This window comes from Orbicella franksi, chromosome 6, assembly GCF_964199315.1.
Source record: "Orbicella franksi chromosome 6, jaOrbFran1.1, whole genome shotgun sequence".
NCBI lineage: Eukaryota > Metazoa > Cnidaria > Anthozoa > Scleractinia > Merulinidae > Orbicella > Orbicella franksi.
Genome location: NC_138150.1, coordinates 24,321,256 through 24,336,476, shown reverse-complemented (window position 1 = coordinate 24,336,476; position 15,221 = coordinate 24,321,256). Strand labels below are relative to the sequence as shown.

At 38.8% G+C, this 15,221-nt stretch overlaps 1 protein-coding gene across 6 annotated transcripts in view; it reads left to right on the top strand.

Annotated features, from left to right (window-relative positions):
- The window catches only part of LOC145488904 (uncharacterized), a 120,389-nt gene that overhangs the window by 99,374 nt on the left and 5,794 nt on the right, over positions 1 to 15,221 (top strand). For all 6 annotated transcript variants that reach the window (XM_081467742.1, XM_081467740.1, XM_081467739.1 and 3 more), the window contains one exon: positions 9,980 to 10,694. In XM_081467742.1, the coding sequence (XP_081323868.1) occupies positions 9,992 to 10,694 (703 nt within the window). In that variant the 5' untranslated portion in view covers positions 9,980 to 9,991. The remainder of the gene's footprint in view (positions 1 to 9,979; positions 10,695 to 15,221) is intronic.

The window sequence follows — 15,221 nt, the reverse complement described above, 5'->3', positions numbered from 1 at the left end:
TGTTTTTAAATTTTGTGTTTGTATTTCTTTACGTTGCTCGAATTTACATCTTGTTTTCGCAAATGCAAAGGATGAATGAACCATTCTGACCACAAAACACGGCCTATTGGCGCGTTACACAACACGGAAAGTTTGTTTTCTGACAACCAATTATGGCTACAAGGAATTTGCTGAGCTACAAACCTGAAAATTTATTTTCTGACCACAGATCTGACAGTCATCATGGCCATTTGCTGAGCTAAACAGGAGATTTGTTTTCTTACCACAACTCATGGCCATTTGCCGTCGCCGAGCTACAAAACATTCTTTCCCCGTGATGCAAGAAGCTTTAGTTACTTGTTGTTGAAGGGTAGCGGGTAAAAATACATGCAGCTTTGCAGAAGTCATACACACTTCAAACCAATGCAGTGAATATGTGACTGTACATATTTGCCCCTGCTCTGCCGGGGGAGGGGGGGGGGGGAATTCTCGATACAAAGTGGAGTAGGATTGCCTTACACTATGTGAACGTAATAATTGGTGCAATAAAAGAAATGATCAGTGTCAGCATTCATATAAAAAAATTGGTTTGCATTGCATACATGTGTTTGTTTAGCGTACAATGAACTTGCTGAATTTTGACCTCTTTAGGAAGGGAGGGGGTTGCGTATTGGAAACAGGCTTCTTTATTCGAATAGGGTACTAATTTCATTCGTTTGTTCATTTTCGTTTTTTCCAGTTCTTTTTTGGTGGGCTATTTATTTTACCTGAAATATTTTTATTGCCCAAAACAAATCATGGTGCCTTATGAAGATTTCTATTAGTTCCTGGTGTACTGAGTTTAGGTTAGTCTTGAGTTAAGGGAGGGAGTATAATCTAAAGTGCACGTATTGGAATCAACAGTGGGATGTTCTTATAACGTCTTATAAAAATAAGGTTTGGGTGTTCAATAAATAGGGCTTTGTTTTATAAGGACAGAGGAGACTTTTTGTTGACAATAATGAGCAGCATTACTCAGATTGATTCACAAATTCATGAATTTAGAACTTCAAGGGAAAATTTATTGTGATTGTTAATCGGCTAATTGAAGTGCTGCCTGATGTGTTTTTCTTTTTGCCTGTAGACGAAAAGTAGTCTGCTTTACACAACTCGATCAGTCAGCTTTGCTTTTACGCTACTCAACACCGATAGAGTTCTCACAGTGTTGCACGTTTAGCTGTATTGTATATGTTTGGATATTCGTTTTATTGTATTTTGTAATTGGTGTAAGTCATTGTTCCTGAAAAGCCCCACTAGGGAGGCAACAATAATCTAGTATGTATGTATCTATGTACTGATCTTTAGAGAAAGGGATCATTTTTTTCTTAATATTGTCCGTTGATTCATCATATATGCAAAATAATGATATGGTATTGAATGAAAACCCTGGGGACTAATTTTATTTGAGTAGTTACTGCGAGCCTTAGTGAGAAAAACACTATTTTTGACAGACCATGTGGGTCTGGCTATTTTTTATCCAAATTCTTTTCGTTGGAGATCATTTTGAGAAGATGCAGTTAGGATCAGTGGCAGTCGTTGACAAATTTGTGTCCCCATAATGACTTATCTATCACCAATTTGTGTTTCGAGAAGATGGATCAAAGATAGCATGCAGATCAGGTAAGATTTTTTTTCTCTTCACTAGAGTTAGCATGGCAAATGCAATTTTATCAATTGCTGGAAGTAACCATCAAAGTCATGACAAATTAGTGATATTTCCAGGGGAAGACAGTACTCTTATATGGGTTTTTCAGAATTGTTATGTGCACAGTCATTTCCAGTGCGGTACTGTCGACCAAATTTTAATCAAAGGAGATAGAATGCACTTGATAGTCAAAGTGTTCTAGATACAGAGACATTGTCCTGATTTATTTACCAAGTCAAGCTCACTGGACAGTTCAGTCACCCAGTAAGGTCACAGAACAAAATCACCTGGTGATGAAGGAGCTGAGGGATCACCCGTTCAGGAAAGTAATTTTAAAGAAATTGTAGAGGCACAAACTATTTTGAACAAATCGCCCATCATGGTGACAAAAACTGATCTTCTCATTGTGATTGAGCCCACTGAGGCACAAATCAATGCAAATAATGACAACCCATTGTGGTTAATGTTGAATGGGCTAGATTGTAGAATGTGAAGATTTTACCGGAGAAGAGTCAATTTTAGTCCATATCTTTTACTTTACACTCAGCCTTGGTGAATGCTCTCTGTGACATTAGTTATGTATATTTTATAGCGGAGCTTTTGGGCCGTCAAGTGGAGCCCCAACTTACAGAAATTTCTCATGGTAAAAATGTCTAGCGGTATTGCTTGCCACGTCCTATCAGCTGGAGTATGGCTACCATGTTGTGTGACATCGTCATCATCGTCCCTGTCGTTGCCGTGTGTATGTGTCAAAACAAGGTATCCGCTGACCAGTGTCACGCGACCATATTGCGGGTTTAAGTTTTGAGCTCATCAAGGTCTTGTGTTTTTTTTTAAGGTAACTGCTGACCAAGCACTGACTTTTCAATTAGATTGCGGACTCAAGCCAGGTTAACTTACTATAATCAAGGCCAGGTTGTTCGGAACTGAGCTGGTTAACACTAACTCAGGATTAAAGGTTAACCGAAGTATAAATATTTCTGGGATAAAAACGTTTTTCACTGCTTATGCTTTGTGTAAAGGTAAAGGTAAAGTCTGCATACGGGCCAAGTGGCCCATCAGGCCGGAGCTTATCCCGGTTTCTGTAGCATGAAGCGACTAGGAGTATTTCTACTCCTCCCTGGATGGGATGCTAGTCCATCGCAGGGTTACCCCCAGCATTAAGTTTGCCGGTACCCATTTATACACCTGGGTGGAGAGAGGCACTGTGAGAGTAAAGTGTCTTGCCCAAGAACACAACACAATGTCCCCGGCCAGGGCTCGAACCCGGACCGCTCGATCTGGAGACGAGCGCACTAACCATGAGGCCACCGCGCCTCCCACGCTTTATGCTTTGTGTAGTTTGAGATTATTCAAACTCAGGAGGCCAACCAATATAAGCAGAAAACCTCAACGCCAAGTTAAAAAAAAAATCAAATCAAAATTCTCACTTATCCTGGGTTAGCTTTTAAAATCAGGCTTTTAACAATCCGGCCCAGGAGCTCGGCTTTTAGGCTTGGCTAAATCTGCATATTTATTTAATACTGGGGGGTTATATTATGGCTTTGATTAGTACTGTAGAGTATAGTGTATATAAGGTAATGCTTATCCAAATGGCACTGCTGTTGTCATGAAATCAGAAAATATGATTGTGTGAATGTCAGTGAGTTAGAGCAATTTTATTTATGTTCTGTTTCCTTTCTTTTTATCAGCTACTGAAGATGACACCACTGATTTACTCCTTGATGCCTAAAAAAACAAAAACATTCATGGATTAGGGTCATTGACATCACCACTTACTAGATTTAAAGTATACATGTACATGTACTGTTGTTGAGATTTTCTCAAAGGTTCATGTTGAACATTTTGGTAGTGACATTACAAGGTAATCATTGCGTCATTGATCTACATCTTGATCCCAAAACAGTCAGCTGCAACAGAAACATTGATGGATTAGGATCACTGAAATCACCACTAACTGCAAACCAAGACAGATGCTGTTGTTGCTATTGTTTTTTTTTTGCTAATGTATAGAGACTACATAAAATATAAGCTGTGAAAAACATTTTTATAGAAGAAAAATTTATACTTTGATTAACTTTTAATCCTCAGGGTTAGTGTTAACCAGCTCAGTTCTGAACAATCCGGTCCTGATTACAGTAAGTTAACCTGGTTTGAGTCCAGGATCCAATCAAAAAGCCTGTACTTGGTCAGCGGTTAACTTTAAAAAAAACATCTGACCTCAATAAGCATAAAATTTAAGCCTGTGATATGGTCACGTGACACTGGTCAGTGTCAATTGACCATAAAATGGATGTACAATATTAAAGATGTACGCTGTTAACTAAGGCCACCATGCCCTATAAGCTGGAGTATGGCCGCCATGTTGTGCAATGTCCTCATCGCCGTCGTTGCTGTTGTTGCCGTGTGTATGTGCCTGAGTGCACAAGCAATGCCGCCAGCCATTTTAACCATGAGAAAAGTGATTCATGGGTTTCTATGAGTATGGAGCTCCACTTGACGGCCCAAAAGCTCTGCTTTTAAATATTCATAACTAATGTCACTGCATGAGAACATTCACCAAGGCTGAGTGTAAAGTGAAAGATATGTACCAACCTTGTAAACACTTTACATTCTACAATCTAGCCCATTCAACAAACGGCAAACATGGCTTGTCATTATTTGCATTGAATTGTGCCTCAGCGGGCTCAATCACAATGAGTAGATCAGTTTTTACCACCATATATAATCGGTGATTTGTTAAAACTAGTTTGTGCCTCTTGCAATTACTTTCCTGAACGGGTGATTCCTCAGCTCCTTCATCAGCAGGCAATTTGTGTGGCCCCAGCGGGCAGTTGATTTTGTTCTGTGACCATTCACTGGGTGATTGAACTGTCTAGTGAGCTTGACGGTAAATAAATCAGGACAAATTGTCTCTGTATCTAAAACACTTTGACTATCAAGTGCATCCTAAGAGTAGAGTAGGGTAAAAACAGTGCGACTGAGTTGTGTAAAGCAGACTACTTTTCATCTACAGGCAAAAAGAAAAACATATCAGGCAACACTTCAATTAGAGATTAACACACAATAAATTTTCCCTTCTAAATTCATGAATTTGTAAATCAATCTGAGTGATGTTGCTCATCTACTGTCATATAAGACCTTATAAGAACACCTCAATACTTAGATTCTAATATGTGCACTTATATTTATTAGCTCCTGGTATACTGAGTTGAGGTTAGTTACATTATAGGTTTGTTACATTATACTCCCTTCCTACACTCAAAACTAATCTAAACTCAGTATACCAGGAGCTAATAAACAAATAGCCTTAGCTAAGCCTTACATGCACTAGTCAATTGAAACCCCCACCCCTTTGGTCCTGGGGAGGGGTAGGGGATTTGACATTGACCCTGGTCAAAAGGCATCAATATCCCTACGCCCTGAGGGAAGAGTTCAGATCAAACGCCCTTCCTCCCCAGGTGAGAAAGTTGAAACTGTCTAAAGTTTCAAGAAAAAAGAAATGCATTTAAATGTTCGTCTTCCAAGTTTACATGCATACAGCTTTGATTATTATGATTATTAGTACAGTACTAACTTCACATTCAGATATGTATGTCATATTTTTGGAAAATTATTCATGCTTCAACAGGCTAAAACACTCTTTAGCTTTACAGCAATATCCTCATTTTGTCAGAGATCTAGAACCTTATGGCTATCTTGGTATTGGAATAAAACCTGTAGAAATTGAAAGATGAGAACACGTCATGACATGAACCCTTCGACCTTCCGGATATCATTTGAATTTCAATGCAAATTACTTGCTTCAGATTGAATATCAATTACAGTGGATGATGAAGTGAAAGCAAGATATGCGTGGCTCAAACCACTCTTATCTTTCTCATGCCTTCCCCCATCTTTGAAGTTCCATACGTAGAACTAGTACCCAGTTTCTCTATTGCTAGCACGCCCCACGTAGGGACGGAACCAGGAACCCAAAGTCGAAATTAGTCAAATGAACCAACCCCAGGGGACAGATTGTTGTTCGAAAGTGATTTAATGCCCCTATTATCCCCTACCCTTCCTCTGGACCCAAAGCGTGGAGGTTTCAATTGACTAGTGCATAAGCGGAGCTCCTGAGTCGGTTTGTTCAGAAACCAATTAATCTAAATCAGGATAAGCGAGAAATTTGACATGAGTTTTCTAACTTTGCGGTGAGGTTCTCTGTTTATATTGTTTGGCCGTCTCTTTTGAGTTTTACTAATTTCAAACTACACAAAACATAAGCAGTGAAAAAAATCTTTATACAAGCAAATTATACTTCGGTTAACTTTTAATCCTCGGTTAGCGTTTATCAGCTTAAGAGAAACCTGGCCTTGATTTCAACAAGTTAACCTCGCTTTAGCCCGCGATCCAATCAAAAACTAGAACTTGGTCAGCAGTCAAGTTAAAAAAACACCTGAACTTGATGAGCTCTAAACTTGAGCCCATGGTATGGTCATGTGATACTGGTCAACGGATATAACTTGTTTTGACAGGTGTCAATTGATCATGACATGTATATCCAATATCAAAGATGTACGTTGTAAAGGAAGGCTGCATGACTTACATGATGTAGCTGGAGTATGCCCACCATGTTGTGCGGCGTCTTTTTTTTATTTCGTTCGTTGGGCGCAGGCGCTCGTGATCCACACCGCTAGCCATGTTGACCGTGAAAAAAGAGTTGCATGGTTTTCTATGCATGCATGTAGTTCTCTTCCTATAGTTATGGTGCTACGCTTGGCGGCCTTTCAGGCCGCCGGAGCTCCGCTATTATGCAGTTCTTAAACATCTGTATGCTAAAAAGTAAGAGTCCGCAAAGGGTGCCTGCATAGCCCATGGGCCTAAGTGACCATGACTGCATGAACCATCTACAAAGGAATGTAAATCTACTAAAAACATCTATAGATAATTACAAATAGTGAAAAAATCAACAAGGATTGTGGGAAAGTTCTTATTATAATATAGGGAATAATACCTGCGCGCGCGTAGATATGGAATTTGTCTTGGAATGTTCAACTCGATATCTCAGGAGTGAGCGCAGCGAAAGAGTTAGATATCAAGTTGAACACGAGAGGAGAAATTCCATATCTACAAGCGAGTTTTTTTTTACTATTATATTAACATACTAATGACGACGTTTTTGACGATTTTCCGAAGATTTCCGAAGATTTTCCAAAATTGTTTCGAGGGCCAGACGAACGTTTCCGAACATTTTCCTTCCCTCTTAGCAGAGGCCATTTTCCTGGTGTTCGCTGACGGGAGAAAAGAGACCTCTGCCATGGGTCGAAAATGGCTATATTGAGCGTGCTCCGTGCACGTGACTTAGCGACCGAGCCGTCACGTGAGGTTCGTAGCACGTGACGAAAATAAAACCTTTCACTCAAACTGGCGTGAAAAACCCACGCAGATGGCGCGTTATGTCTCACACCCCAGTTAGTTAACTCTTTGTGTAGAAAACAGAGGAAAATATCGACTAGATTGCCAAAAACACCACTTAGAAAAGTACCAAAATCGTCAAGAGATAATTGTTGTCTGATCTGTGGTATTGACTTCAAGTTAGCTGGACAGGGAAGCTTTTTCAACACAACCACAACTGCAGGACTCAAAGAAAATTTAACAGTGGTCGGAGAGTCGCCAGATTTTTCCTTGTCATCCCGATGGGTTTGCAAATGCTGTAAACAATAGGCTGACTCAGTTATAAAGAGAACATTGATTCTCGAACAAGACAAAGCATTTCTCATCGACAGCTATCAGAATAATTCTACAAGCGCGAGGCAATGCGCTAGAGAAACCGCTGAACTCTCACCGTCAGATGTGAGCGCATTTAGCGGTGAAAAAACCACAACAAGTGGGTTCGATGGCAGAATTTTCACCTTTCCTGTTCGTGCAACAAGTACAGCTTTCTGGTAGATCAGAGTTTTCCCATGCCCGGTCGCGGAGCACGCAAACGCGTCTCGCGCATTTAAAAAATGAAACAGGGCCTTGAACTGCTTGCCACTCAATTTTTTCTTGTTTCCATGGTCGAGGTTATCCAAAACGGAAGAAAGCAAAGTTAGTAACTCTTTACGATTGAACTCTTTCGTGAACGCCGATATGTATGCCATGTTTACAATGTCGGCTCATAATTGACAGCGAAATTAATGTAAAGAAATGCGCGGGACGGGCTCAAGTTCCGGTCAGCAAACAATGCAAGGAGCATGCATTTTAAATAGAGCTGTCTAAGACTGTGGACGGCGGTTAAATCAAAGCCATTTTCGACCCATGGCAGAGGTCTCTTTTTTCCCGTCAGCGAACACCAGGAAAAGAGCCTCTGCTGGCAGGGAAACATTTTCCGAACACTTCCAAACATTACCGAAGATTGCCGAAGACGACCGAAGAAGATCCGAAGATGTTTCGATCATTCACCAACAAATTTATGTGTGGTTAAAGGAACAAAAGAAAAATGCTATCAAAAATGATATCTTCACATGTTATTAATTTTCACAGTGTTAAGATATCATGTTTATGTGCTAAAGCTTACCTCACTGGTATTTCACTGGTCATTACATAATAAATTGTTTTTCAGTGTTATTATTATTATTATTATTATTATTATTATTATTATTATTATCATTATTATTCATAATTATTTCATTTTCAATATTACAAGTGGGACTGTGCTTATAAAAGTAATATATAATTTAATTTATCCAGTGGTGTCTTATGATTAAAAGTGATTACATTGTATGCCTGATTGCTGTATATTTTTTATTTTAAAAAATAATAGATCTCAACTTAACGTGAAAAATGCCGTCATCATGCTAAGTTAGATATCAGAGTTATTTTACTTGAAATTTTTTTTGTTAAGGTATAGTATAGGTCTGGACTTCAAAATGACGATTTTATTTAACATTTCAAACATTACAGCTGCGAGGGATGCTGGGTAGTTTCATTATTTCATAAACTGCCTCGCAGCACTTGACTTGCTGTTTGAGTATTTCCTAGTTCTGAAAATAATGTGTAGTGTAATTATAAATTCGCCTTATAAATTTAATGAAAGTCTGAATCTAAATACAAAATTATGAAGGATACGAAAACTAATTTTCGATGCATACGAACAGACAAAGGACCGCATCTCAAAACAAGCAAAAACTGAAAGCTGGGAAATAAGTATGAAGTCTCTCGAAAACGATTAATTATAAAGGTACACAAAAGCGAAGCCAAAATGAAGGAGGGGAAATCCACTTGAAGAAGCCAACTGGTACCCGATTTTCTTATTTACAGGCTCTAAACAAATGCACAGTCATCTTTGTAGAATTCTTTTGCACCACGTGACTCTCATAACCTGACAAACTTCTCAGCTGCTGACTTAATGTGAGCTTCACACACACACACACACACACACACACACACACACACACACACCAACAGTCTTCATTTGAGCATATTTTTGCGCCAAATGGAGGCTATTGTGTTTATTCATCAAATATGTTTCACAACATACTAGACTGGGGAATATCACTTGGATATTCCTCCAGTTTTAGACTAGGCATATTCGGTCACGTGATGCATTAAGACATTGTTTGCAAGCGAAAATATTTGATAAATTATAAACTGCAATATACACAACATGCATTCTAAGTGGCAATTTGAAGTATTATTAGCTTGTTAGTAGTCATTCAAGTTTGCTTAGGTGATTTCATGAACTGTTTAATACAAGATCGCATTTGAAAAATGGATGCCATGGCACAAATGAGAAAATTTGCATTGATTGTCATTGATCGCCAAACAAGATTGAATTTTTATTAATGGACTCATTTCAAGATTAGTGTATGAATTCCTCTAAATTAGATGTAAGGTTCAAAAGGCTCTGCTGGTACCCTATTATAGAAAATTAACGCTTCATGAAATTAACGCGAATTTCAAAAATTCGCGTTAATTTAAGTCGCGTTAATTTATGTTAATGTTAATTTCCGCGCTGTTAATTAAGTTGCGGGTTAATTTCCGCGACGTTAATTACCATTATTTTTCCTCAAATCTGTGACACATCACAGACATTCTTGGCACAGCCAAACAATAAATTTTATTCGCGCACTTTACATTTTACATCAATCTTTCACATTAGCAAATCGTTTACTGTACTTCAACTGAATTTTGCTCGTTCGTTCGAATTTTTGTTCTTATGTTAAATAGTCCGTAGGTCTTTGCAGCCTAAGTTAAACCTCGGTCCCAATATGTTACAATTAATGTAACGCACTAATATATGTATGGTATAAAATTGTCTAACTGTTATTTTTTCCTCTATGACTTGTATAGGCGTCATTACCCATGGCTTCTGCAGCACCAACATTTCATTCCACAAAGGAAACTACCAATTACGCCAGGTTATGTCGCCTTCTGGTAGATGTTGGTGCACATGTCCTGAGAGAAACGTTTGACAAGAAGCGTCCAACAGGGAGCCTGGACACCGTCTTGTCAACTCCTCCGACACACGTTATATTGCAAACACTTCGAAGGAAAAGAGTCCTGAATCCTACACAATGGGGCAAACTGTATCCTGCCATCAAATCTTCAGTTTCATCAACGAACTTTGACATCACTCTACTCATGGTCCTGCTAAGGAATATCTGTGGTCTTGTTCCCCCGGGTACAGGTTGGGACATTCTTCCAGTAGCGACAGATTTATCACCTGGAGCTGACATTGTTCGCATCAAGTACTACAGAAACATAGTTTACGGTCATGCCAGCGAGGCCTCAGTTGATGATGCAATATTCAGTCAATACTGGGAGGACATCCAGGATGCATTGGTGAGATTGGGAGGAACGTGTTGCCAAGATGCTATTGACGATCTGAAGACTGAATGCATGGACCCTGAGTTTGAGGAGCACTACCAAGAGCTTCTTGAACAGTGGGTAAAGGATGAAATTAGCATCAAGGAAAAATTGGATCAAATCGAAGAAAAGTTTGAAAAGAAGCTAGATGATTTGAGAGAATCGATGGTGAATTCTAAAGGGAAAACAAGCGATGAAGGTCAGAAGTGTATTCAGTATAAACATTAAAATTGAATAGATTATTTTTATAGTTAATAGAGGGAATGATTAACAAGCCAGGTAAACATCAAAGAAGCAAACAAATAGGCTAAGATTTATGTTGAAAGGTCCTTGACCCTCATTGACTATGCATAACCACCTTTTGTATTTTATATTTTGTCAGGTTTTGTGCAGGGTCAACCCCTAAAATAGCTAATAAAAACATGTAACAAAGAACTTTGCAAAATTTCATAACCATTTCCCTCTATTAGCTATGCTTAAGGTGGCTCCCTATAGTTTTACGATCGCACGTGCGCTGAGGACGAAAGCTCAAGTAATTTGCGCGCGCTCGAAGGAAAACGTCAGCGTTTTTGGATATTTTCTGACGTCAACATGAGCACAAAAGGCAAAACTGACAGTGAATTTTCTCGCGTTTCCTTCGGTGAAATTTCGTAAAATTTGGCAGATTGGTAGTAAATATTTTACTTTAGTCGGAGTATGGCAAGCCGTTTGTAGCAAAATTCAATCCTTGCAATATATGTTTAATCCTTCAAATAATGGTTTTATTTAAACATATAAAAAGGCATTCAATCCAATGGCAAATAAAATTTTTGGTTCAATTCAGTCTTTTAATTTTCATGATTCAATCCAATACCTGGAATATTGATTCAATCCAATGCCTGAAATATTGATTCAATCCAATACCTGGAATATTAATTCAATCCAATACCTGGAATATTAATTCAATCCAATACCTGAAATATTGATTCAATCCAATTCCTCGAATATTGATTCAATCCAATACCTCGAATATTGATGCAATCCAATACCTCGAATATTGATTCAATCCAATACCTCGAATAATGATTCAATCCAATACCTCGAATATTGATGCAATCCACCTCGAATATTGATGCAATCTTCCTGGGCCGAGCGCGGCCAACAGGAACGAGAGTAACTGAGCACTAGAGAGCACTGAAAACATGGCGGGCGAAGGAGAACTAGAGTTAGAAGTCGAGTTTCCTAAGTTTCTTGCAGACGTCTTGGATAAAACGGAAATAATTTTTGAGAATTTTGACTCAGAAGTTGCAGAAGCGCACGCCGAAGTTCTTGATCAAACCATTAGTTTGCTTAGGTAAATGAGGCATTGCTACAACCGAGATACAAGGGACAACGAAAATTCAGATTCCATTGTTGTCGCTTTTGTAGATGTGCTCAGTGTGTTGCGTCGCAGAACTATTACTCCGTCAATTTTTACTGCGGAATCCATTACGATAGAAAGCGAAAAAAGAGGAAAGCGTGGAAGACCATTTCTTAAAATTCCTGTTGAGGTGCTTGAGAAACTTTGAGGACTAGGATTCATCTGGACAACGATAACAGAGATGATTGGAGTTTCGAGATGGACAATTCGCAGAAGAGTGACAGACGGTATGGCCCGGGGGGGGGGGTACTTTGGGAATTTCTGGGTGGGGATGTGCCGCTGGGATCCTGGAACCCTTAGCCTATACCAGAGCTAGTTCAGCTGAATTTTGCTACCCTATACTAGAGTAAACTCCCCAAATCCCCCCATCTATCGACACTGTTGAAGCTGATTTGCGTAAATTTAAACTTGCCGATTTGATTTTTATATTTTTGAGTGGCAATTCCTGGTTTCCCTAGTCTAGATAAAATCTTCAACCAACTAGTCAGTTTTGTGAAAAATTATACCCTATTCTAGACCCAAACACTCTGATTTATATACCCTATCCTAGAGTAAACTGCTTGAAAACCATACCCTTCACAGCGGCACATACCTATATAGCCCATATATGGCAGTGCCGCCCCGGGCGGTATGACTTAGAAGATATGAGGGGTTTCGACAGCTTACCTGATAAGGAACCGAAATCAGTCAAGAGTACATTTCTAACCACGGGAGTGCTACTGGATATAACTTCATTACAGGTTTCAAGTCCATTCATTGCAAGTCCATTGGGTTACGGGTTCAACGGAGAAGAATAAGAGAAAGGTTAACAAAATTAGATCCCCAAAATACTGTCTTGAGATGGGGTACGTAAATTCGCTTTGGCATCTGGATGGAGATCACTCTCTGATCCGATGGAAAATACTAATTCACGGCTGTATAGACGGATTTTCTCAGAGAATAACGTTTTTGAAATGTAGTGCCAACAATAAAGCAGAATTGTTTCTGGATGCCGTTAAGAGAGACGGAGAATTTTGGCCTTTGAGAGTACGAGTATATCATGGTGTTGAAAACGTTGGTGTGTGCGATACAATGGTGCAGGTTAGAAGAGAGGAGAAGGGCAACTTCACTGCTGGGCCATGAACACAACCAACGAACTGAAAGATTGTGGACGGATGTTTTCCGTTGTGCTTCCCACTTGTACTTTTACACTTTTTATAGTATTGAATTGTCAGGCATCCTGGACACTGATAATTCAGTGCATCTTTTCACCTTAAACTTAGTTTTTCAACCAAGGATAAACCAAGCTCTTTGCCAGTTCACTGAAGCTTTCAGCCACCAAAATGTAAGAACAGAAAAAAAACTGGTTGTCATACCAAATGTGGCTTATCATATGATGCAGCCTGAAAACCCCCTTTCAAATGGAAAGTCATATGATTTTGAATACTATGGTGATGATCCTGATCGTCCAACTCCATTGGACAGTGATAACAATGTTGTAGTTGAAGAAATTGACTTGGGACAACATGATTCAGTGCAGTCATTTGTATTGGAAAGGCTAGATCCCTTAAAAGAATCAAGTCAAATGGGAGTAGACATCTTCCAAGAGGCTCTAGAACTTGTGACAGTTAAACCTGGGCAACTGACAATTGCATAATACTACATGTGTGTGGGCTGGGTAAAGAAGATTATGACCCCACTAAAGTATATTTGCAACTTAATTCTCAACAGAAAACCTCACCCTGTATCAAGTAAATTATTTTCTCATCTTTCTTTTCATTGATATACAAAACTCAGAAACTGCTTGAATTACAGAATGTCTAACGTCTAGCAACACAACTAAACTGAAGAGAAATCAGGGCATTTTATAACTGCCATGTGCACTACTCTGCCTTGTAGATTTTTCAGGTGCTTATCAAAACAGATGTTAAAATGTTGCAAGGTTAATTTGTTATCTTATTTTCAAAAGTACCCAGGACACAAGACTAAATTCTTGGTGCAATGGCATAATGGCTACTAACAGGTCTCATGTCACTAGCCAAAACTAACTTTACACCAGCCAGCCTTTTTAATACACAGTTTCACTGACTTTTTTATAAGAGTGGTCAATCTTGGACATTTCTTGTTGCATCTAAAATGTTAATAATAATCACTAAGAAAATTTCACTCCCACAAACACGAATCCCGCTTTTCTTGAATATGCTTATGTTCAATGTCTGATGTACTTCTATCAGTGGTACCATTTTCTTTTATCTCCGTTTAATAGTTAAATATTTATCATGTGCTTATTAAGGCAATTATTTCCATGAAATTCGTTCATAGTTTCCCTGTTTTCATTAGTTTCTATTCTCTTCAGTTTTACTTTGTCAGGATAATTCTCAATTTTGTTTTCATCCAGTAGACCAGTACTCCATTCCATCATGATTGTCACAATGGCTAGTGAAAGTGCAAAATCTACTATTCAAAACTGAAATGTGTGGCTAGTTGGCAGTAGTGTTAGCCTTGAGCGCTGAGTACCCGATAATATTCACAACAAATTGGTGCAATGTTTGTCATAGAATATCAAGAAAAACATCGTTTTTAGGAAAGAAGTACCACAGGTAGGTTAAATAATGCAAAACATGAGACAACATTGAAAAACTTAAAACACATCCCAATGTTCAATGATTGCTGTCTTGTAAAATGTAAAGGTTCTTATTTCAAAAATAACATAAAGCCAGGTTTACACAAACAGTTTTTGTGAGAAAAATGTTTGACTGGGTAGCACATCAAAAATTTTGTTTACAGTTCAAAGTTTAGTATGCCAGTAATGATTGGACAGCAGAAAGATGCACAATACCAAAGACCAATGTGGTAGCACAGTTTGCTACAGTTTATGTTATTTGCCACAAAAAGCTAGCACACACAGCTTTTAATAAACAAATATGTTTGTCACATAAAAATTGGTTAACTTACATCTACAAAAGCGACAGTAATGGAATCTAAATTTTCCGTGTCCCTTGTGTCTCGGTTGTAGCAATGCCTCATTTACCTGAGCAGACTAATGGTTTGATCAAGAACTTCGGCGTACGCTTCTGCAACTTCTGAGTCAAAATTCTCAAAAATTATTTCCGTTTTATCCGAGACGTCTTCAAGAAACTTAGGAAACTCGACTTCTAACTCTAGTTCTCCTTCGCCCGCCATGTTTTCAGTGCTCTCTAGTGCTCAGTTACTCTCGTTCCTGTTGGCCGCGCTCGGCCCAGGAAGATTGCATCAATATTCGAGGTGGATTGCATCAATATTCGAGGTATTGGATTGAATCATTATTCTAGGTATTGGATTGCATCAATATTCGAGGTATTGGATTGG